This window comes from Mustela lutreola, chromosome 6 (assembly GCF_030435805.1).
Source record: "Mustela lutreola isolate mMusLut2 chromosome 6, mMusLut2.pri, whole genome shotgun sequence".
Taxonomy (NCBI): domain Eukaryota; kingdom Metazoa; phylum Chordata; class Mammalia; order Carnivora; family Mustelidae; genus Mustela; species Mustela lutreola.
In genome coordinates this window covers 94,290,403-94,315,884 of record NC_081295.1, presented here as the reverse complement: position 1 = coordinate 94,315,884, position 25,482 = coordinate 94,290,403, and the positions used below count along the sequence as shown (strand labels likewise).

Here is a 25,482-nt window from a genome sequence, read left to right as displayed (position 1 = left end):
CCGAGAACCTTTAAAAATCCCGATGCTCAGACCACACCCTATTTTCGATTAAATCAGAATCTCTGGGGTGGGTCTATTCATACATACATACGCTTTCAACCCTCTAGGTTATTCAAAAGGGCAGCCAGGTTTGAGAACTAAGTCACTGGTATAATTTTTGCACGCCTCTGATCCAGGTGTTCCATGGTCGTTGGCTGTTTTTAATCACTGTCGTCAAAAACAGCAGAACCGTGCCTGTCGCAGAAATAATTTCCTAAGAATCATGTTAGGAAAATAAGTAAATTTGGGTCAGGGGCGTGCATTCCTCCGCAGCGGCTTGCCTGGGTCAAAAAGGAGCTGCAATTTCTTCTGCCAACGCCAAGGGGCACCCTCTCCCTCCTCGCTCTACCTGGAACGCCTTCCCAGTTCGATCGCACAAAGAGCCCGGCCTCCTCCTGGGTGACATCACAAAGGGCCGATCCCCCGCCCCTTCGGCGCCACCACGTGTGTCCCCGCGCCCGGCGGCCACCCGACTCAGTCCCTCGCCGGCCGGTCTGGGCAGCGGTGGAGGGTGGTTGGCAGTGGCTGGAGGCTTCGCTATGGGAAGTTGTTCCTTTGCTCTCCCGCGCCCAGCCCTCCTCCCTGGTTCTCCGCAGCCGCTGTCGGAGGAGAGCACGGGGAGGCGCGGGCTGCAGCGGCCGCTGCCTCTCCCCGCCCGGGTGGCCGCACCGCTGGGCAGGTGCTGAGCGCCCCCTCGCCGCCTCCCTCCTCTGCCCGGCCGCCCGGCTGCCGCAGTGCACATGGGGTGTTGGAGGTAGATGGGCTCCCGGCCCGGGAGGCGGCGGTGGATGCGGCGCTGGGCAGAAGCAGCCGCCGACTGCAGCTGCCGGGGGGCCACGCGCCCCGGGCGCCCCTGCGAGCCCCGGGCTCAGCCATGGGGACCTCCGCGAGCAGCAGCACCGCCCTCGCCTCCTGCAGCCGCGTCGCGGGAGCTACGATGATCGCGGGCTCGCTTTTCCTGGTGAGCGCGCTGGGGGACCGGGGACGGCCGCGCCGGAGCCGAAGGCGCCGCTCTCTGGGAGCGGGGCGGGTCCCCGGGCCCGGGCTGCGGAAGGAGCGGGGTCCACCCGGCTGGGGTGGGGGGTGGGTGGGCTTGCCACCCGGGAAGGTATCCGGGTCGTTTGGGGGAGCCACCGGACTCAGCCGGGACTCTGGAACGTAGGCGAACTGTTTTCCTTGCAGTCTGGCTGCGCTGGAGGAGGCGCTAGAGGTGGCCAGCCGGCTTCCTGCGCATTTCAGAGCTTTCCCCCCTACTCGGACCTCTGGTGCCCCCACCCCCCTCCACACAACCCCACAACCACCGGCCGCTGCCCACTCCGCGTGGTGCGGGGCCGGAGGTGCGGTGCGGGGCTGTGAGGGCTGGCGGCGGCCGCCGCTTTGTTGCAGCTGCAGTGTCATGTCGGGATGCTACCGCAGTGGGAGAGTGGTACCGGTGCGCGCCGGCTGCCGGGGACCCGGGAGCGCCCGCGCGGTGCATTCCCGAGCAGGGCGCACAGCCCCTCCCCCACCTCGCCTCCTTGGCTCGGGTGGGTCCCAGTTTCTGCACGCCAAGAAAAGAACCCTTAGACCCACTCTCAGGCGCCTCCAAAGCGCCGGCTGCCAGCCAGCCAGCACGCGGGCCCTTGAGTGGGGGGAGGGGGAGAGGGCTCTACATAAAGGAAGATGAATTTCTCCAGTCTGTCCTATCCCTTCTTTACCTGTGGCCAGGCAGGTGACCCTGCAAAGTGGAGCTGGTTTCTTCTTAAGCACCCAAGGTGCATTTAGTTCCAAGGCGTGTTCTCTGGCTCGTCTCCCTCACTTACCTACCTGGGCAAAGCCTGAAACCACCCTTGACCCAGAACTTCTCCCCAACTTCCCCCAGATCCTTTCCCCTTTCTAAAAGTTAGAGGGGGAGGGTCCGGGTTAAGTGGAAGAAAATTTATATGAGATCAAACCTTTAAGTCACCATAAGCTTCCCATGCCTATCTTTTTCTCTCTGCAGGGAGAACAGAGATTCTTAGCTGAAACTCACACAAAAACAAAAGACAAGAGCCTATTTTCACGGCAGGGCTGTGTAAGGGGAAGGCAGGCTTGCTGTCTCCTTCCCAAAAAGGGCTTAATGCCTGGTCAGCCAAGATCTCTTAGATCCCAGGGCACTGCAGTTGCTATGGCCTGGGAATTCATCCTACAGACGCTCTGGTTCCCTGTGTGAGTGTGGGTTTTAAGGGGGAAAGAGAGACTAAAGAAAAGTTTGGTGCTGTTAGCATTTATAATGAGGCAAGTCCCAGTCGCCTTTCAGAGACTTGCCTGCCCGTTTATAGTATTGGCAAAGTCAAGATCTGTATCCTTGATACAAGTGTGGGGGGCTGCTGAACAGTAAGTGGGAGTCTCTTCCAGTAATGCATCTGGATTGACAATGTTGGTGTGTAGAGAAACCCATTTCAGTCCATGACTCTAACTTCAGTGGAGTTAAATCAATCCTTGAGTTTCCCCCTTCCATCTACTACTCTACCTGCACCCCGCCCCCCCATGCCTGTCCAGGTTCTCTAAATATCTGATCATTACATGCCCTATAGAGTGTACTCTTAGATTAAATCCTAAATCAGTGTGATATTTCATTCATTTTACAGTTGAGCATGAGATAAATAGATGTTCCAAAGTCAAGTCTCCATGTAAGAAAGTGTAGGTTGCTTTAACCAACTGAGAAAGAGCTCAGTTCCTTTTCTTAAATCATTAAACTCAGTTTATTTAAAAATTGTGCACTGGATCTGCTAAACTAAAGGCCTGAGAATTTAAGTTTGGCTGTCTTTCTTTAACCCACTGAGCCACCCAGGTGCTCCTGGCTGTCTTTCTTAAAAAATGAAATTTGTAATGGAGCTTAGAGGCAATCTCATGTTGTTAACTAATATAAGAGTCCTCCTTCTCCTGCTAACTAATAGAAAGGCTCTACTTCAGTCCATGGAATGGTTTGGGGTTGACCCTGTTGTCCTGAAGGGTGATGGAGAGGATGTACCAGGGATCACCAGGGATTTTGCTGTAACCTTGATGTAACCAGGATGGGGAGGCAATGTCTTTTCTTTTTTCCATCCCAGTCTACAAGCTCCAGTCCTCAGGATAGACGTTGTTCATGTATAAAACGATGCTGTCATGATATTGGTATAAGGATTATTTATCCCACTGGGATTCTTAGCCATGTGAAAATGACAGACACCAGGCACTGGAGCCCACCTAAATATGGCAAGTACTCAGAACACCGCGGGATAGCAGGGAAGTTAATGCCCTACCCATCTATTGCAGTTAGATTAAAAAAAAAAAAAAAACTCAATAAAATGTCCAGTTTATTATGTCTTCCAGTTACTATGGTTTTTCAAGTATTTCCTTCTTTGTGACAATATTTGTTATTGTCATCATTTTTTACACTTTTTTCTTGTGACAACCAGCTAACTGTATGGAAGAGAACTTTCATATGGCTTTAATTAGCTTTAAAAAAACACATGCTACCTAACATATAATGCCATACACACACACACACACACACACACACACACACATTACTATGTGTCAGTGTATAACTATGCTTTATATACAGTATCTCATTTACTTCCAACATCTCTGTGAAGCAGGAAAGTGTTATCTCCATTTCACAGATGAGAAGATGTATGCTGGGCAAACTTCATTGGTTTGTTCCTGGCCACACAGCTCGCCAGTGATGACGCTCAGACCAGGAGCCGAGAGCACCTGACTCTTCAGCTCATGCCCTTGCTCCCTCCTGTGCCACATTGCCTATTTCACAACTCCAAATTGCTAGACGATGAAATGTAGGGGCAGAGAAGGCTCACTGGAGCAAAGTTGAGACTGGTGGTTTGGTTTGTTGCAGAATATTAATGAGAATTACATGAGTGCTTTTGGAAGAAAGTGTTCTTGCTCCTCGTACTTCTGTTTCCGATGAGTTGGGGTGTCTGCATGATACTGGGAAGTAAACCACAAATGGAAAGATAAAAACTTATGTGTTCCAGGCCAAAAGTCTGGAGGGGAGATAAGGGAAGCCTCTAAGTTTGTGTCAGTGCTCAGAAATGCCCTAGAAAGGCTGTCCAGAATGACAGGACACTCTTAGATGCCTCTTGCCCTTAGGGGGCTTGCTTTGCCTGGACCCACAGAGTGTTGGCAGTGAGGCAGTCCGAAGAGAAGGGAACCATATGGATAAAGTCCCATGTTCGCAAACTTACACTGAGCACCCACTCCTACAGAGGCACTGTACTAGGCAGTGGGAACCCAGGGATGAATTAGGATTTGGATCGTGCCCCACACAGTTTTTATGGTATGTAAAACGTACCTGGCTATCAAGGGGGACAGTTGGGTTTCATGAGCTGATATGGAATCAGTGGATGAATGTATTCAAAGTAAAATACAATATGTGGTTGATGTTAAAATCTTTAAACTACTTACAGTAGCTCTGGGCTAGTTTAGTTAATTTGAAAGCTGGCAGAAGAAAAATTTTCCCGAATCTCAGAATAACATGCATTAGCATTAGTAGGAAAAGCCACTTATACTCAGAATAGGGAGGGCTGACATGTACTGGAATGCAGGGTTTCTAATGTATGCCATGAAGCCGCCATCCCTGTTGCCAAAATGTGGAGGATCAAGCTTTCAAATGAACTAAACTAGCCTAGAGCTAGCCCCAAACCCACAGGGCTCCAGTATAAGTCAAATACACAATCAAACCAAATCAGCATGAAAAAAAAATTCCTTGTGATGGAATGTATATTATACTACTTTACATTAAAGAAAAAACCCTAGACTGAATAGATGTAGATCCACCAATCAGCTAAAGGACATATTTTAGTGTGACCACAGTTGCACAAAGGCAAGCAAGCTTGATGTGGTCCAAAGGGTTAATGCCCTGTTTTCAGGACTGGGTGCAGAAGGCGCCTCCAGGTGTGCCCGATTGGATAGAGGCAAGGAGGCATGGCCCAAGTAATGGGTGGTCTGTGTACTTAGTGCATCGTAGATCAGAATATGGAGACATCACACTTGAACTGTACCTTTGACTCCCATCTGCGAAGATGAAGGGTAAAGCTTCTTTGGTGACTCCATAGACAAGCTGCAAATTGGTTTTGTACTCTGCTGGCCCTTTTTAAAGCATAATTGACTTAAGGAAACTTGACTGATTGACTGACTGATGCTGGGAAATGGTCAGAAGCTTTGCCAGGCTATTCAAGGAGCCCACATGAATTGAGTGACTTTTTACTGCAAAAGTGGTGGTGTCTGTTTTCCAGTAAGCCCTCAACGCTGTTGGCCTTCTTCCCCCAAACAGGCCTGGCAAATTCTGTGGAGGCCGGGTCACCGGCAACTTCCTGGAAAACTCAGATGCTTGCTCTTCTGTGACAGAAGGAGCCCTGAGTATGTCATCGCCTTTGGGCATGTGCCCGATGACCATTTGAAGCTGATTCAATCTGGATCATCAGGCGCAGATTCGTGTGTTTGATGGAATGAAACCTGAAGCCTTAATAGGAGTCAACTTATCCCCCAAAATTTGAATCCCGGTTTGGCGTGAGGATACTGGGTTTTGGTGCTGCTGGGATAGTGGCTTATTGAGTTTTGATTTTTTTTTTTGTTTTGTTAGAATGGGGGTGCAAATCATGAATAAATACGGGCCTTACCCCAGTGTTTGTATTTGTCAAATACCAAAAAATAAACAAAGAATCCTAAATTGGCTTGTATGCTGCCATCTGGCTTTCCCACCAGCTCCCATTTCCAGGCCGAGTCCAGGGGCGAGGAGCCGGGCAGAGGTTAGAAGCAGGGAGGCACCTGGCAGATGTCAGGGAGCGTGTGCTCACCTTGGCACTGCAGGGAGGTGGAGCGCACTCGTATTCAGGCTGTTGATTCAAAGCTGTGGTTTCAGTGATATGAGGCTGTTGACCTCATTCTTCAGAGGGGGAAAGGCCGCCAGGAATGGTCCAATCTTCCTGGATTCTGGCTATCCAGATTCCTCCCCCTCCCCAACAGACGACAGCACATGGAAGGTAGAGACTGACCCTTAGAGTGGTGGGAAAGTTTGCTCACAGGGACCTCAGGCAGGGGCAGGCTGGGCCTGGCAGAGGGGAGGAGTCAGGCCACGGAGCTAAATGGAGCCCCATCTCCTCTTTAGAAGATTTGGAATTTGTGTCGAAGGCTTTGTTCTAAACTAAAGAACAAAACTAAACCCACAGAAAAGGAGCGGGGGCTTGGTAAATGAAGTCCTAGCAAGGCTCATTCTCTGATCTTTACAGAATTTTCCCGTTGCTCTTCTGCCAACGGAAGGGCTTGGCGGATCCACGGCTTGGAGCTGTATGCAGATCCATTTTGGGAGAAGAAACACGAATTTAATGGCTTTAGGAGGAAGGGGAGGAGTGAGTCTATGAGTCCTGGATCACAGGAGAGCCACTGTGGATTCAAGAGGGCTTTGGAACAGAAACCCAGAAGGGAGGAATATTAATGGCTGTTAATATTAATCATTTATATTGAATTACTGAGCTCGTATTTATTGAGTCCTTACCACTGACATTGTGTTGAATACCTTCTACAAAGGATCTCCGTAAATCTTTCAAGTCCATGATGTAATGGTATTCGCCCCATTTGGTAGATGAGGGTTTGAGGTATAAGAGGAGTCAGTTAAGCAATCGGCAGCTTCCAGAGAGAGGATTCTCATCTAGGTCCCAGGGGCTTGATACACATTGCTTTTTTCTGCCAAGTTGTGGGAGGAAACAAATAACCTTAATTTACTGGAATTTTTTTTTTCCTTTTCCTTTTCCTTTTTCTTTTTTTTTTTTTTTTTAGCTTTTATTTGTTTGAGAGAGAGAGATGGAGTGCGCGAGCCAGAGAGAGTGCAAGTGGGGGGAGGGGCAGAAGGAGAGAGAGGAAACAGACTCCCTGCTGAGCAGGGAGCCCAATGCAGGGCTCCAACCCCAGACCCCAGGATCATGACCTGAGCTGAAGGCAGATCCTTAACCGACTGAGCTACTCACATGCCCCTGGAATTTTGTTTCTTGTTAAGGGGCTGATTTTACCTGAGAGCTGAACATTCCCTTTCTCGCTGGGAAGCAGTTCGCCTCCATGATGGCGCCTGGAAGTTTAGCCAGAAGAGCCGAGTCTGTAAGGGAGAGCAACCTGCGGGTGTGGATTGAAAGCCGAGGGTGTGGAGCCACTGGCAAGCATTTTCCTATGGTGTGACTCTGACAGGCAGTGGTGCCATGGTGAAGATGGAAAGATACTCTCGCAAATTGAAAGGTTAAAAATAGGGAATGGATGCTTTGCTTGCCTGCTAGTTGGGTCATTTTGAAAAATATTTGCTTAGTGAGTAACAGTGTGACATGGGTTCTGCTTAGCAAGGAGTTTTCCCTCACTTCTGAGAATTTGAGGACCGGGTAGGGCTTTCTTTGCTGCCAGCCTGATCATTTGTATGGGATTAGAGCATACGTTTGTCTCATCTGTTACTAGTACTGGTTAACTTTTGGGGTCTCATAGAAACTGGTCTGACGTCCCCATGTGCGTGGTCCCAGAAGTCATGTTTTTGTGTATGGTGTATCCCACGCACTTTTTAGCGTTCTTGTCAGCAGGCTTTCCTCGTCTCTTCCTAGATTGCAGATGCTGAGCAGACTAAAGAAAGGCAAAGAGTGAGAAGAAACTTAATCATTGGTTCTGGGAAAGAGGATGGAATTCTGCTTTCCCAAGGAACACATGAGACCAGACTATTATTTGACTTCATCCTAGGTATGGCCAGGTCAGCGTAACCAGGATTAAGAGAAATGGAGGGCAGGAGGTGGAGAGGATTCAAAGGCACATGGTGATAGGTTTCCAGAATAATTTAACTAGTTATGATACACTCCTGGCTCTTCCTTTACTTCTGGGAGTCCATGGCTCCTCTCTCCTTTTTTGTTTGAATCTTGTGTATCTGGTCTAGGAGAAAAATACCAAATTAGACAAGGTTTGGATGTGCTTCACTCCTCATTTGGAATGCTCAAGGCCAATATCGTTATCCCCCATTTCAGCTTCCTAAAGACAATATACAATGTGCTATTCATCTTCATATTTTGGCTTGATGCCCTGACACACACTAGTTAAGCAATAAATGATTGTTGAATGAATTCCAGAAGGATCTTGCTCTAAACTGACTGTTCATTCATTCTAGACAGGTTAAAGGTAGTTGGATCTTGAGCTACATCTCAATACTTTGAGCTACAGCTGAAGGATATTTGAGTTATTAACACAGAACATTTTAAACTCAAGCAAATTGGCAACTAGAAGAACTTAGTGGATACGAATTTCTCTTCCCAATTCATTTTTATTCTTTGAACTACACAAACATTTGTGTATGGTAAAAACTAATGTCTACATGCTTGCTTGTAGCATGTAGCTTATAGCAAGAAAAGCAGGCTGCTTTTCTTTATGTAGCTTTTTTATCTTACAGAGATATATTTATATTTTTCACTCAGTTTAATAAATAGCTCTGGTGCATTGCTAAATTACTTCGCAAAATATCAGGCATTGCTAGACTTTGGGTATATGATAGTAAAAGACCACTCGTGGTCCTTCCCTTTGGAGTTAATAGTTTATCGGAGATGAGAGAAAGGGTGATGTTCTAGAAGAGCAGAAGGAAGAGTATGCCAGTGAGAAGGAACAGCGTGTACAGTGGGCCAGAGGTAGGAAAGAACCTACGTGCTCAGAGAGTAGAAAGAAGGCCACCGCGGTTGGAGCTCAGCAAACGGGGGCAAAAGGACTGTGTATTGAAATTGCGCAGCAGGCAGGGGCCAGATAGGACAAGGCTTTTAGAGGTCTGAACATGTCAGGATGTTGTTGGGTGTACAATTATAGGCAAGGTTATAATATTTTATTTTTATTTTAATTTTATTTTTTTCAAGGGTTTTTTTTTTTTTTTTTTTTTTTTGAGATTTTATTTACTTATACTTACTTGGCAGGGAGAGAGAGATCACAAGTAGGCAGAAAGGCAGGCAGAGGCAGAGGGGGAAGTAGGCTCCCTACAGAGCAGAGAGCCCAATGCAGGACTCTATCCCAGGACCCTGGGATCATAACCTGAGCCGAAGGCAGATGCTTCACCAACTGAGCCACCCAGGTGCCCATATAATATGGTTTTAATGAGTTGTTTGTCTGTTTGTTTTTTTTAAAGATGACTCTGGCAGTTCTGTGGAGAATGGGTTTGAAAGGGGAAGTGGAGATACAGAAGGCCAATTGGATTCTTGTGCAGTTAGCTCAGAGTGTGGGGGGGTGATGGTTCTGTCGGGGGAGTGGCAGTGAAGGTGGGAATTACTAGATAGATTTTAAAGGTTTTGAACAAGGTCTACTGCTGGTGAGATGTGAGAGGGCAGGAGTCGAGGGAAAGCATGACCACTTTCACTTGGTAGTCAAGGCTGACTCCCTGGTTCCTGAGCTGGTGGTCTGATTACTATGAAGGGCAAAGCTGGGGAAAGGGTGGGTGGGCTTGGGGACCCCAGAGTTTGCGTGCGTGTTAGTAATTTGCGGTGCCTATGATTTCTGCAGTTCAAGCTTTAATCCCCGGGTTGGCGGTGTGTGGAGCCATCCTGCTCTTGTCGGACACTTGGGCAGTTGTCATTGTTCTGCAGGCTGGCAGCACTGATGAAGGTGTCTCTGTACAGATCACTCGCTCTTTTGCCTTTTGGGTTGTTCCCAGAAGTGAGGTATTTTGGGGTATATTGCCCAAAATGGAGCTGGGTCACAGGAAATGAATGAATGGTTTTATGGCTCTAGCAGCACATTGCCAACTTGTTTTTAGAAAGACTGAATTAATTTAGACTGCCACCAGGAACCATAAATGTGCCTTCTAACCCACAAGGCTGCCAGCATTGGAGTTTATCATTTTTATTTATTTAGGCTGCTTTAATATAGATAGGTAAGGGTCCTTGGTTGTGCCCATGTACATTTCAGGAGTTGCTAGGGATGTCCTAAGTTTATCCATGTGATAATTACCTTTGTGATTATTCATGTCACCCTCTGTCTCAACTATTGAGTGGAATTTATGTTAACCTCCTGAACATTTTTGTAATAAGCTTTTAGTAGCTGTGTAGGACATACATTTTTTTAAAGTAGGTCCTGATCTTTTTAATGTTGGGTTCGTTGACTTTTCTGGCCGTCCCTATTGTGTTGGTGGAAACTGGGTCCGCGTGTTCTGCAGGATGTTCATACATCTTGCACGAGTAGCGGATCGCATGGGCAGATACGCTGGGGAGATGCCAGTTTCAACAAAGTCACTGTTTTCTGCAGCTCCCCTGCTGGGCCTCCTGGAGCCATCAGCCCCTTAATAGCTAATGTTAATTATGCCTCTCTGAGGGCTGCCGACAGAAGCCTTTCCTCAGCTTGTAGGCCAGGGCTTGGTAGAATTTATCTTTAAAGAGTTAGGTAGTATTTTTGACTTTGCGGGCCATGTGACCTCTATGGAAGCTGCTCACCTCCACCTTTGTACTTTGAATGCAGAGCTGGGCAGTACCTAAAAGAAGGGCCGTGGCTGTGTTCCAGTAAAACTTTATTTGTGGAGCCCGGAATCTGAATTGCAGATTGCCACGTGTCCCCAGATTTTATTCTTCCTTTGATTCCCACCCCCTGCTGCAACTGTTTAAAATGTAAAAGTCATTCTTCACTTGCGGGCTATAAAAACGCAGGCACGTGGGGGGAGTTTGTTCGCCAGTGTTTGTACCTGGGGGTCCTCAGCTTTTTGTGGGACTCCATCAGGAAAACTCACTCCAGAAAGTGCTTGCTGAGATTCTGCTCCATTTGTCTCAAGTGTACTTTGTCAGTAGGAAATCCTTTCTTCTCTCTTGTTCTTTCTCATTTGCTACACGTTGTTTATATGTTAAGCCTTTTTTTGAAGGTTTTACTTATTTATTTTTTTGAGAGAAAGAGAGCTCCAGAGAGCGGAACAAAGGGAGAAAGACAAGCACACACGACGCTGAGCTCAGATCCCGGTGCCAGGCTTGATCCCATGACCCTGAGATCCTGACCAGACCGAAATCCAGAGTCAGTCGCTTGGCTGCTCCACCCTTGTTAAGTCTTTTTTTGAAGTGTTGGATGGCCCTTGTTTGTCTTTTAACTCATCACCATGGGGTCTGTATTTTGTTTTTGTTTTTTTTGTTGCTGTTGTTGTTTTGTTTTGTAGAATGCTCCAAGTCTAGTACGGGATGTTTTAGGGCAACAGCTTTATAAATTTGGAGTCTCTGATATACTTCTTGGGAATTGGACATTTGCATTTTAAAGATTTTATTTATTTACCTGACAGAGGGATCACAAGTAGATGGAGACAGAGGCAGGCAGAGAGGGGGGGGGGGAAGGAGGCTCCCTGCTGAGCCGAGAGCCCGATGCGGGACTGGATCCCAGGACCCCGAGATCATGACCTGAGCCGAAGGCAGTGGCTCAACCCACTGAGCCACCCAGGCGCCCCGGACATTTGCATTTTAATTGGGGTGTCTTAAAAGATAGCCCAATCCCCGGGCACCTGCGTGGCTCAGTCAGTGAAGGGTGTGCTTTGGGCTCAGGTCATGACCCCAGGGTCCTGGCATCAAGACAGAGTTCGGGGTCCCTTTTCAGTGGGGAGTCTGCGTCTCCCTCTCTCTCTCTTACTCTCAAACATAAACACTAATCTAAAAAAAAAAAAAAAAGATTCCCAAGGGAATGAGGCTACACTATAGTAATATGCTAAGTAAGGAGGAGTGATCATTGAAATAACTAAACTATATGGGGGACTTGTGTCACACATGTCCCATGTGCTTCACCTATCTTAATAATTCTGAAAACAATCTTAGGAGGGTGGGTATTACCATTATCTATACTCTACTGTTGAGGAAACAGAGACATGGGTTGGGTCACTCCCCGACATCGTCCAGCTAGGACCTGGTAGGCAGAGCCTGCCAAGCACACGCCAGGCTAAAATAGGTTTTATTGATGCTTTCTTGGTGGAACTGCTGTGCTGGCTGGTGGTGGTAGTTTTTGCCTTGGTTTATAGAAAGATTCTATAAATTCTTAGTGAGCACAGAAGAGTATTTCCCCCAAACCTTTGATCACTGTCTTGTTTATAACGTGGTTTCTCTATGTAAGTGGGGGTCTTAGCTTATAGAAGTAGCCGTGGGCATGGACAGAAGGACGAAGTCTGTGGTCCCAGGACTCCGTGCCGGGTGCGCATGCTCCTCTGCATTGCAGGTTCCCGGGAAGACAGCATCTGGGTTAAGTTGTGCCTGTTTTTTTCCTTTTCCCAGTGTGCCCTGAGCTTGCCTCCTTCCAGTCCTGGAGTCAGCACATTCTGGCCTTGGCGTTCTTTATATTCTCTGGCATTAAAAGCAGTCCTTGCTTTTGCCTTAGCAACAGAAGACTTTTTTTTAAGTCAGGGAAGATAATAGGAAATGCAAGATCTGACCAAATTTATATAACATACCTAGGAACAGTGTGGTCTGTGTTTTGGGGAAGCTTTTACCCTTGGAGTTTTCCTTTTTGTACCCTTCTCTTTTCCCTTCAAATCTGGAGAACTCCTAGCAGTCAGGGTCTTGTTATTGTAAATTTAATGTGATTCTCATAATAAAATGGCCAGATATTCTGGGGGTGCCTCGCTCTGCCTGGCTTTTGCCTTTGATCATCAGTGGGCATATTTATGGTCACGTCTCAGGAATAATTTGCTTGCCTTATCTTTGTTATAATATCACAGTAACTGAGATCCCTCTTAAAATATTAGTTTTATGCACCATTAAACATTTTCTGTAGCAAACTCACAGTCTGTCTTCCTGCCTTTATAGCTGGTCATTCTAGAGCTACCTCTTCTTTCTTTTGAAATGTGCTTTGTCCTGGTGTTTACCTTTTGGTTGCTGAACAAGTTTTTATAGCCCTCCTATATCCTGTACAGTTTGGAATGGCACACTGATATTTAGTGGTTTACCCATTGTTGTCCATGAAATCAGTTGTCCTGGATAACTGAAATTTTCCAAATAACTGAAGTTTAAACCAGGGTGGAACATAAATGACTTCTGAAGAATAATCGCATTGTATTTCTCACAATTACAAGTAACAAGTTAGTGTCATTTCTTACAGGATGAGGGGGGATGTTTTAAATTCTTCATTACATGTGCCTGTCATCGAAAACACCCTGCTGAGTGTAATTCTTGTACACCAGCTATGGTTCTATTAAAACAGTGATGTGGCCTTAGGGTGTTTGAAGGTGAAACACACTGTTTGGCCTTCTACTGAAGGGTGCCAGGCAGTTTTCCCCCTTGAACTATTACGGTTACACTGTGGAGGCATTTTGGTTTTCTCGCACTTGCTCTTATACCTGTGCTCCAGCAACCTCCTCTGCCATTACCCTTTAATTTGTTGCTTCCAATTATTTATGGTCTGAAAATTCTTTCATTCAGTCAAGAAAGACTTGTCAGGTCAATCACGAGTTGGGTACTGGCTGCGGGGGCTTGGATAGCATCAGTACGTAAAATAGACTCCTTGCCCTCACAGAGTTTGCAGTCCAGAGGGGAATACACAGCACACCGATAATGTACAACTACACAATGATGGTAGATGTAGGGGAAGAAAAGGGAGGGGAGAATGGGAAAGTTAGGAAGAGGAGGGCAGGGAGGATCTTTCCCTGGAAGAGTTTGCGTTTCATCTTAAGTCCTATGCGAAGCCAGTGAGTTTTAAGCAGGGGAGAAAAGGATCAGATTTGGTGTGTGAGTTGGAATGCCAATAAAGGAAATCAAGAACTCAATACTCATTGCTAGGCTTAGAGGAGGGCTGAGGGTTCCTGTGAATGAATGGGCTTCTGGTCCTGGTACTTTTTGACATTTCTTTAGACTGCTCAGAGCAGGTATTGGCTGACTTTTTTTTTTTTTTTTTTCCTCTGTAAAGGGCCAGATAATAAATATTTTAGATCTGTGGGCCATATGGTCTCTTTTGCAAGTAGTCAGCTCTGCCATTGTACTGTGAAAGCGGCTATAGGTGATACTTAAATGAATGGCTGCATTCCAATAAAACTTATTTACAAGAATAAGGGCACGTGGGATTTCATTTGGTGACCCCAGGCTGCTTTGTTTATGATTTCCATGGTCTTCATTATTGAGGTGGTTGGGCAAGGAAGGAAATGCAATCTACCTGGTTGTCCCTGGCCCTGAGCTGCTTCTAATCATTATGGGAAGATAAATACATGCACCTGTGAGGCCATCAACAAACATTACCAGCAAGATGTAATTAGGCACCAAAATGAAGAATAGAAACAGGAAATGTGAGAAAGAGTTTACTCATCTGCTTGGAATCTCGGTGTCTAGGATGAATTGTAAAGCCTTTGTGGAGAAGGTAGAACTGTATCAATAGCCACAGATACCTTGAAGGTTCGAGTTCAGTATGACCTAGTCCAACATACTAATTTTACACGCAAGTAAGACCAGGTCCAACTGATCTTAAGGCAGAGCCTGGACAAAAACACGTCTTCTGTTTTCTAAATCTTTGCCCAAGTATTCTTTCTTATTCAGGTCTGGTCCTCCCAGAGGCTGTGAACACTAATATAGTAGACTCGACTTAGTAGGGAGGAGGGGTGTGAGTGAGAGCTTCCAAGGTATGGCTTATATGGAGGTTTCTTTTGTCCTTGAAGGAAGTGAGTCTTGAAAGACTGAGAGCAGCTTGGTGGTATCTGTTGCTTGGGATGGGAAGGACAGAGAAGGGAAATAGGGATGTGGAGTGGGAAGGCAAAGAGAGGAATATGGAATGCAGAAGAATGCACGGATACCCTGACGCATGGATAAGGAGGCTATTCACATGTTCTTAGTCGGAAAAAAATCTCTACATTAAGATGCAGCCATCCTGTTGAAGAGAAGTTGGTCCATTATAAGGAATAAAATAGACTTTGTGTTCTGATAGGGAAAGAGTCCAGTGATGAACAACAGCAAATCACAGAACAGTTTGTATGGCCTATTCCTTTTCGGTATGTGAGACAAAGCAAACCCAAAAGTAATGGAAACAGCCAACTTGAAGTTCAGGGGTATGTATTATGTGTGAAAGCTCAGATAAAGGTCTGGGAAGATACGCACTAAAATTACCTGTGAGTTTCTCAGAGGAGGAGTGGGGTTTAGGTAGAGACTTAAGCATTTTACTCAATTTGATAATTGTTGGAATCGTTCCAAGAAGGTTGATTTTTGTTGTTAAAACAGTAAAAAGTATAGCAGGTTGGGTAGGAGGCAAAGAAAAAGACTCTGACATTGAAACTGGGAGTTCTCCAGAGGAGTTCTCAGAATCAGGGAAGATTAGAGCCAGAGGGGTCCTGCCTTAGTTCATGGAGGCCAAAACTTGGCCAGGGCATCAGAATCACTTAGAAAGCTTAGAAACAAAATACATTCCCAGCTCTATTGCAGACCCACAGTAGTCTCAGATGGAGGGACTGGGGATATGGATTTTTTTTAAAAAGCTTCCCAGGTAACTGCTTTGATACTGTGTTTGAAGCCTGAGGCTTTGGGGTGAATCTCTGATTTAGTTTGTCTGCCTGTGTACAAATGAGAGAATTAAAGATCTTCATCTGGTGGAACCAGCTTCAAGTGCTCTGTTTCCCTCTCTTGAAGTTTTCAATGACCGTGTCTCCTGATTCAGGAGTCTTCCTAACATTCGCTTTTAGGAATCATCTAAACTTGTTTTTACATTTTGTAGGGAGCATTTTTTTTTTTTTAAAGATTTTATTTGTTTATTTTATAGAGAGAGAGAGATCACAAGTAGGCGGAGAGGTAGGCAGAGAGAGAGAGAAAGAGGAGGAAACACGCTCCCCACTGAGCAGAAAGCCTGATGCGGGGCTCGATCCCAGGACCCTGGGATCATGACCCGAGCCGAAGGCAGAGGCTTCAACCCACTGAGCCACCCAGGAGCCTCTGTAGGGAATATTTTTTAAAAAAGATTTTTATTTATTTGAGAGAGAGAGATAGAGAGCGTGAGAGCTGGGCGAGGAGCAGAGGGAGAGGGACAAGCAGATTCCATGCTGAGGGCAGAGCCCAGTGTGGGGCTCCATCTCAGAACTCTGAGATCATGACCTGAGCCGAAATCAAGAGTTGGACGCTTAACCAACTGAGCCACTCAGGCACCCGGAAACATTTTTAAATATTGTTTTTTTTTTTTAACTTGATTTACCCCCTCTCCATTGCCCATTGCTTCAGCCCCAGAACTGTCTTTGGGGATGATGTTTACATCATTTTTACAAAGTTGGAGGACCTGCTAGTGGGAAAAGTTCTAGTTGTAGACTAGCCTTCAGGCAACTAAAAGGCTTTAGGGCAGTAACTTCTCAGGGACCACCCGTATCTCTCTTAAGAGAAAGGGATGTTGCCACCTCTTCCCTACAGGAGGGTTTCGGTGATCATGAAGAACCCAAGGAGCCGGTCCTCCGGCTTTGTAGCTCAGATGGGTTTTGGAACTTTGGAATTGGAGGAGATTTTAGAGGCCCCTCAAGCGCTGTGATCTTCAAACTTCTTTAAGGAGTCATCCTTCCTTCAAAGGAGTTCTTACTTGCCTGCCTCACCCCTCTTTAGCAAATTGGTGAATTGGAGCTCTTGTGTTTGAAGCAGAAATGGGGAGTTCAGAGCCCTAGCTTTGGACCCTGCCATGGGCCACAAGTACACCCTCCCGGCTCAAGAATGGTGTTCCATCCTGGGGTCTCCTGAGTCCAATTTGAAGATTATTGGTTTTTTCCTTCCATAGGTAATCATTCACCAAATCTTGATGTCCTGACCTCTCAAATCTGTTGCAGTCTTCTCTTTCCATGGACCCCCTTAACCCAGGCCACCCCTGAATTTCACCTTCTGAGTGGGGTTTTTCCATGCACTCTCACCCCAACCATTTCTACCTTCTGCTCTCCTGCCAGTTAACTTTTTTATTCACAAATGTGTTTATATGTCTCTTCCCCTCCACTCCCCAATATAAATGAAGAGTGACTTCTCATTGCATTTTGGATTAGGATCAACGTGGAGCCTCTCCAGGTTTAACTATGGCTGCTGTGTTTCATTTGAGGGAGAGCTTCATTCTGCTTCAGATTTTTGTTGTGGGGCTCCCTCTGCCTAATCTGCCATCCCTTCTCCCTGCCCAGAATTACATTCTGCTTCTCTGTCCTTCAGAATGAGTCTACATACTTCTGCAGCATCCCTCAGCTGGGAAATACCTGCTCACCTGCCCCTCACAGGACTCTTGTGTTTCTCCTCAGCAGTAATCTCAGTTCTAATTAAGTAATTCCTGATGTAATTAGGTGTTTCCGTCTGTCCTGCTTTAGAAGATATACTCCGTGGGGCTGGAATAGAGTTTGCAAGGTTCTGTTGTCAGCCTGTGGCATAGTGCCTTATACACACGTAGTAGGTCTTCAACAAATACCTGACCGTGCGTTCGTCATGCCTAGTGTTTGCCCAGATCTCATTTCTAGTGTTCAGTCCCGGTGAGATCCTGAGGCATCATTGTTAACTCTGTGTGGAGGAGCTGGAATTGCCGCCTGTAAGCTGGGGTAATGAAAGGTCCTTTTACAGAGCCACCTTGTCTAAAGTGGGTTACTTCACATGATGCCATTAAAGAGCCCCGGGCTTTGCTTTAGTTAGAAACTTGATTGGTTATTTTTAAATGAAGCAGGAACTGAAAAATCTTGCTTAATGAGTGGGGAAGAGTGTGGGTGCTGTGGGATTTGGAGGTGGGTTTTGTGTGCTGCTGGAGGGGCCTTTGGTAATTTGGTAGTTGGGGGGGTTGATGGATCCCCAACAAGTGTGTGCCCTGGGGAAAGAAGGGAAGCTGTAGGAAGACAAGCCCCAACCTTATGCCTGGGCATGTGCATGTGCACACAAGCACACACACACACACAAGCGCACACACTGGTGCTGTTCACCACCACCCTGTGCTCGAGGTATGTACCTGGCTGGTTGCCCAGCCTCCAGCACAGGTAGGGGGCCAGACTCAGAGCCCACAGCACAGCAGGGTGATGTTTGTCCCCGACCTCCGCCCTCCGCCCTCTGACTAGATCTGCCCTCTGACCTTGTCTCCCGTTGCCTTCTCTGCTTTTAACTCGCTTGCTCAAGTGTAATAACCTGCCATTTAGGTTATTTATACATCTTTCACATTCTAGAACCTGTGGTCATCTAAAAGTGCTTTTGCGCTAAGAAACTAGATGGGAAGGAATTCGGAGAGATACGGAACAGGGGCCCTTTCGCAACTTCCTGGGGGGGTCCTTCGCATCAAGGAGACAGGGAGGAGATTTTCCTTAGCTGCTTGCCAAATGGAACCCGGGCTCCACATGATGGCGGTGGCTTCATGCCCTCCATCCAGTACGCCTGCCAGATGCAGAAGAGGGGGGCTGGGCGCATTTTGCACATGGAGGGACCAAGAACAGGAAAGAAAGCCAGAAAGCAGAAAGGGGAGATAGTACAAAATTTACCATTATCAAACAAGAGACTTTTTTTTCCCTTCAGTCCCAAATGCCATTAAGTTTCTCACTGAGAAAAATCAACCACTAGCCCTTTTTTGTGTGTCCCACATTAAGGAAAGGATGAATAGATTCTCACAAGCCGGAAATTTGTTTTCGGTATTGTTGTTTAACTGGAGGCAGGTATGGCACAGGATGAGGGACTTCAAGGGAGATACATTTGTTAAATTTTGAGGTGGAGGGGAACTGAATCTTGGGTTATCTTTCAAGGTGCTAACAAGACGGGAGCTCTGATCAATTTTGGAAGAGATTCTTGTTTTATTCTGTTAGTTCCTGGTACTAATTTGGAAGAAGCTTGCCCTGATGGACATCTGATCGTATGGGGTGGCCACTATTTTCTTTTTTTAAAGATTTTATTTATTTATTTGACAGACAGAGATCACAAGTAGGCAGAGCCGGGGGTGGGAAAGCAGGCTCCCTGCTGAGCAGAGAGCCCAATGTGGGGCTCAATCCCAGGATCCTGGGATCATGGCCTGGGCCGAAGGCAGAGGCTTTAACCCACTGAGCCACCCAGGCACCCCATGGCCACTATTTTCTTGACACAGAACCATTCTCCATTTTGTAGAAGACCATGGAAACTTCCCCATTGGAACCTCTCAATCTTCATTCGTGCAGAAAAACTCTCTCTCGATATTCATTCTTAAATATTTCCCCCCCACCCTCAGAGGGAACTCAGGATTTACTACCACAAATATAATTTCCTATCTCCCAACTTTTCAGTTGGGAAGGTACTATAAAATCCCGTCTAGCTTGGAGAAGTTTCTGTCCTATGAATTAAATTTACTTGGGTGGAGTCCCTGCTGGGCCCAGCTTTGTGCCCGGACCTCTTAGGTGTCTGCAGGTTCATGCTCCAGTGTGACCATGGCCTTTAGGGGCTGAGCGAACAGGATATACCTCTAAAAGCAACAATACTGTTGTTTAAAGAAAATTAAGAATGCCAAGGGCCTGCCTCTGTTTTGCAAGTAAAACAAAACCAAAACTGAAAGATGTTTGGCTTTGCATTGACAAAACCTTTGAAAAACTCCGACATTATCACTGAAGTCCATGTGCGTAATCTGGTGCTCCAGCAGAAGCAGCCTGACCATATTCCATCCCGCTTCTCCATTACTTCATCCTGGTACTAAGAAATGACAGCATTTGTGCCATGGGAAGGAAGACAGCTACTCAGCAAGTTATTTTCTTCTTGCATTAGGATTTTTCTTTTTTATGCAGCAATTAAAAAAAAAATTTTAACTTTGAAAAAGAGATTTTAAGTAAGCTCTATGTCCCCAACATGGGGCTTGAACTCATGACCCTGAGATCAGGGGTCGCATGCTATACCAACTGATCGAGCCAGGACCCTCTGTATAGCATTTTGAAAATAAAGAAAAGTGCTTGCATGTTCATATTCTCAATTGAATTTTACAATTGATTTGAGCAGTATTGTCAGCTCCATTGAACAGACAGAAAAGAAGGAAGTTGAGGCAAAGGTCATGGAACAAAACCAAAGCTTCATAGCTAGTAGGTCAGGCCCCAGGATGGAATTGGAGTATTTCTCTCCTTCTACTGTGTCGCTCTAGTAGCGTTAGGAGGCTGCAGGACTGGTGAGATCTTTAATGGCAATGATGGTGGTCTAGTAGCGTTAGGAGGCTGCAGGACTGGTGAGATCTTTAATGGCAATGATGGTGGTGGTGTTGGGATTGTTCCATCCTTCCTTCTCCTCTGTTCCTATGTAACCCCTTCTCGGTTTTTGTTCCTTTTCCCTCCCCTTTTCTTTCTTTCAGCTCGGATTCCTTAGCACCACCACCGCTCAACCAGACCCGAAGGCCCCAAATCTCGTTGGCAAATACCGCCATGTCGACCATGCCACCGGCCAGGTGCTAACCTGTGACAAGTGTCCGGCAGGAACCTATGTGTCTGAGCACTGTACCAACACGAGCCTGCGTGTCTGTAGCAGTTGCCCTGTGGGGACCTTTACCAGGCATGAGAATGGCATAGAGAAATGCCATGACTGTAGTCAGCCATGCCCACGGCCAATGGTTGAGAAATTACCCTGTGCTGCCTTGACTGACCGAGAATGTGCTTGCCCACCTGGCATGTTCCAGTTTAATGGTACCTGCGCCCCCCACACGGTGTGTCCCGTGGGTTGGGGTGTGCGGAAGAAAGGGACGGAGACCGAGGATGTACGGTGTAAGCAGTGTGCTCGGGGTACCTTCTCTGATGTGCCTTCTAGTGTGATGAAATGCAAAGTATACACAGACTGTCTGAGTCAGAACATGGTGGTGATCAAGCCGGGGACCAAGGAAGCAGACAATGTCTGTGGCCCACTTCTGTCCTCCAGCACGACCTCACCTGCCCCTGGCACAGCCATCTTTTCACACCCGGAGCACATGGAATCCCATGAAGTCCCTTCCTCCACTTATGTTCCCAAAGGTAACTTAACCTCATGTGTTCATTATTTGAAAAAGTCTTTGAGCCCAGTGGAACTACCCAACATGGGCTTGTATCAAGGATGTTTTCTCCGTTTTGTGTATTTCAAAGTCACCCCTTATAGAAGGGACCTCCATTTTGTGGCTAATTTAATCTGTCTTCTTTGGATGTATTAGAAACATTTAGACTCAGGTTTTCTGTTCGGGGGGATCAGATATCTAAAAACTAGGTCACATCAAACTTAAAAAAAAAAATAACTGAGAGGAATAAGGACAGTGCATGACCTTATGTAAGTCTTCTTCAGGCCTTGGTTTCAAACTTGTCAAATACATGAGTGATTTAGATGCTCAAGGTTCCTTTCAGATTCAAAGCTTTCCAACATGGAATCAATCCTGGATAGGCATAGCCAGAAGGAAAGAAGGAAGAGGAGGAGAAAATACCATGATGCCTGGAAGGGAGGGATAAATATGGGAACCAAGGTGGGGCAAAAAAGGGGAACGAAAGTTAGAAGCTTTGGGAAACAACCACGTTTGTAGCCTGCTGAAGATAACTAACATTCACATCACATCTGGGAAATAAGTTTTTTTTTTTTTTTTGAATGATTTCAATTTTATGCCCTTCATCGAGTATCTTAGCTGTCTTCAGGATTTTGGGTCAGGGGCAGAATAAAAAATTTACTCTTTTTTTCCCAAATCCTTTTTGGTTAATTTCCTTGAGGTGATTGCCAACTTGAGTTGTGCTTTCTAGCATACTCTTCATGTGTGATTACATTGGACCTTCATGATAATTCTGTAAGGAGGGCCTTATGACTGCCATTTTGAAATGAAGAAACAAGCTCAGAGAGCTGGAATGACCTGTGCAGGTTTTCTCACAGAATGATGCAATCCAGGTCCTGTCTCTTGGGACTTGAAATACCTGGCTCTCACACTCCTTAGTGAAGACTACTATGGAAGCTTCTCTGAAGGAAGTCCACTAAGCTGTCAGCCCAAAACTTATCTCTTAATAATAAATCCTAAGAAAGCCTTGTTTTATTCACTGATTGGTCTCACCAGAGCTTTCACTGGTCAGATTTGGATTTAAGTTTGAGCTCTTTTCCCTAGCTTAGTCATATTGTCAGTTTTACCATTGTATCTTGAAATGGCCAAAAAGCGGGAAAGGAAGAATAAAGGGATTCAGTTGGAACTAATTTTGTGAATAATCGATCCAATTTGAAGAGCTGACTAGAGCCCTGAGCATACATGAGTCTGCTCTGTATGTGAAGCACAGGGGAAGCTTCTGTGAAGTTCAGATGGTGGGGTCCCTGAGATGATCTTGACTTGGCCATGAGGAAGCAAGTTAAGCTGTGACGTTTAGTTCTTACCTTCCACATAAAGGCGCTGTTAGAGTCTTTACGAAAATGTGCAATATAATTTATTCTTAAGCTCCAAAGTTCATCTTTTCTTTCATTATCTGGCCTGGCGTGGCGATGAGCAGGAAGAGGAGGCATATACAGATCCCCAGATATAGAAAAGCTCTCCCCCCTCCTTTTTTTCTAGGCATGAACTCAACAGAATCCAACTCTTCTGCCTCTGTTAGACCAAAGGTACCGAGTGGCATCCAGGAAGGGACAGTCCCCGACAACACAAGCTCAGCGAGGGGTGAGGAAGGCGTGAACAAGACCCTCCCAAACCTCCAGGTAGTCAGCCACCAGCAAGGCCCCCACCATAGACACATCCTGAAGCTGCTGCCATCCATGGAGGCCACTGGGGGTGAGAAGTCCAGCACGCCCATCAAAGGTCTCAAGAGGGGTCACCCCAGACAGAACTTACACAAGCATTTTGACATCAATGAACACTTGCCCTGGATGATTGTGCTTTTCCTGCTGCTGGTGCTTGTGGTGATAGTGGTATGCAGTATCCGGAAAAGCTCAAGGACTCTGAAGAAGGGGCCCCGGCAGGATCCCAGCGCCATTGTGGAAAAGGCAGGGCTGAAGAAATCCACAACCCCAACCCAGAACCGGGAGAAGTGGATCTACTACTGCAATGGCCACGGTGAGCCCTCTTTTCTCCTTGCTCACACATCCTCCTGCCTTTCCTTTCTCAGTCTTTGCTGCCGGAAAGAGGGGGAAATGCTAAGCTTCCAGGTATTCCTATCCACAAGGGCCATTTGATCTAGTTGTGTTATGAAAAGTGACATGGTCAGCATTGGCTATATGTTCAGAGAGAATAACCACTCTGCCCTTTTCTCCCCTTGGCACATTTAGAGGAGACTGTTGACACACCAGAGACCTAGGGACTTTGTTCAACCGTGTCATTTAATAAGCGAGGAGGTAGTGTTCCTGGAGGTTTGGCAGTGTCCTTGACCCAGGCTGGTGGTTTGTTTAGGACGGACGGGCCTGACTCCACGTCTCCTCTTACTGTTGGGTGGCTTGCTTCTACAATACCAGACTACTGAAAAGTTAGAGGGCAGAAAATCCAACTTGTTTTAATTAAGTCTGCCTTTTTGAATTGGAACCTTGCTTAGAGATTCCTATCACTTTCTCACATGTGCTTTCCCCCTCCTTGAATTTTTAGGATCCCATTTCTATCAAGAAGATAGATCTTTTAGATTGTAGAGACCCTAAGCTTAATATACTGGTTATCATCTGAGGCCGGACCCTACATCTTCTGCCTAGCAGCCAGCCTTGACACAGGCCAGGACATTTCAGTTTTTCCTTTTCTGAAGACAAGCAACAGCTTACAGAACTCGTCTCGCAGCGAAATTTGGTCTGAAGACTGCAGGTTTGAGCTTGATGCAGTAACTTCCCTTTCTTTAAATCCTCCCTGAGCTGTCAGCCCCAAGTTTGGATAATCCCCTTTGGGTGTCTCCTTTTTCCTTAAAGACAAAGGCATAGGCCACATAAAAAAAAAAAAAAAAAGTCGTTTGACCTTTTTTTGCATTGAATCTTAACAATGTTTATACCCTTTGCCCCAGTAACTTAATTTTTGTGACTGTCATAAAAGTATAAACCAGATATAGTAAAAAAAGATTTAAGCACAAAGGTCTTACACATTTAAGTCAGCATTATGTATAATAAGTAAAAATTGAAAATAATCGATTGTCCAGGTTTAGGGAAGTGAATAAGTAAATTATGGCATATCCATATAGTGGAAAACGTATTGCCATTGAAGACTGAATCAAGTTTTTTTTTTTTTTTTTCCTTTTTTACCCATGACATAGGAAAATGTTAATACTAGGTTAAAGGAAAACAATAAAACCAAAACAGGCTACACATTTCATACAATATAATCCTAATTCTGAAAACTTTGGGAAAAAGACTGAAGAGAAATACACCAAAATAAAAATAATGTTTCTTCCACTTCAGTGGAGTATGGTGGAATTTATGTATGTTTCATTTTCTTTATTAGTTTTCTGTTCTTTTCCGCAAATTTTCTATAATAAGCACATGGAATTTTTATAATCAGATATTTAGAGAAAGTTTAAAAAAAAAAAAAAACCCTTCATTTTACTCCCTTTTGCTAGTCTGTGTGAATGACCAAACCGAGTGAAAATCAGACTGAGGCCAACGTCCTATCTGGGATAGAGCTTTCATAGACTTGAATAAGACATCTCTTTGCTGGCAACCCAGCTGGGGAAGAAAGGCTTTAATTCTCCCCTCCTTTTAAGTAAAGTATATTTTTGATTGGATATAATTTCAGACTTCAGAAAAATTTGCGATAGTACAAAAAATACCAGTGATATCTTTGCCCAGATTGAACTATTGTTAAATTCTGCTCTTTTGCTTTATTTGCACTTTTTACATAAAAATACATACAGACTTTATATTATGACATATACATAATATAGACTAATATGTTACATATAATATTAGTTACACATAATGTTATATAGTATATATAATATAATTTTTTAAAAGATTTTATTTCTTTGAGAGAGAGCAAGAGTGAAGGAAAAGGCAGAGGAAGAGGGAGAGACAGCCTTCCTACTCAGTGTGGAGCCCAATGTGGGGCTGGATCCCAGGACCCTGGAATCATGACCTGAGCTGAAGGCAAACGCTTAACAGACTGAGCCACCCAGGCGTGCCTGATGTTTTATAACACATGATATACAGTATATATATGTAGACTGTCCCCGACTTAATGATGGTTCAGTTTAAGATTTGTTAGTATTATGATGATGCCAAAATGATATGCGTTCAGTAGAAATCAATCGTACTTCAGATTATGAATTTTGATCTTTTCCTGGGCTAGTGATACGGTATGATCCTCTTTCATGATGCTGGACAATAGCAGCTCCCAGTCCGCCATCACATTCCACGGGTGAACAACCAGTACACTTATAACCATTATGGCCCCAAATAACTGTTCTGTTTTTCACTTTCAGTAGAGCATTCAGTAAATTACCTAAGATAGTCAACGCTTTATTTCAAAATAGGCTTTGTGTTCGATGATTTTGCCTGGTGTAGGCTAATAAGAGTGTTTGGAGCATGGATAGGGTAGGCTAGGCTAAGCTGTGATGTTTGGTAGATGAGGTGTATTTTTTTTTAATTGAGCATAATGGGTTAGATGTATTAAATGCACTCATGACTTACTCTATTAAATGATGTTTTCAGCCTG

At 45.5% G+C, this 25,482-nt stretch overlaps 1 protein-coding gene across 1 annotated transcript in view; it reads left to right on the top strand.

The window, feature by feature from the left end:
• Positions 1-451: 451 nt before the first annotated feature.
• Positions 452-25,482, top strand: part of TNFRSF21 (TNF receptor superfamily member 21) — a 66,335-nt gene continuing 41,304 nt past the window's right edge. Inside the window, exons 1-3 of the mRNA XM_059178195.1 lie at positions 452-1,000; positions 20,242-20,890; positions 22,423-22,917. Coding sequence (XP_059034178.1) covers positions 914-1,000; positions 20,242-20,890; positions 22,423-22,917 — 1,231 coding nt within the window. The 5' untranslated portion in view covers positions 452-913. The remainder of the gene's footprint in view (positions 1,001-20,241; positions 20,891-22,422; positions 22,918-25,482) is intronic.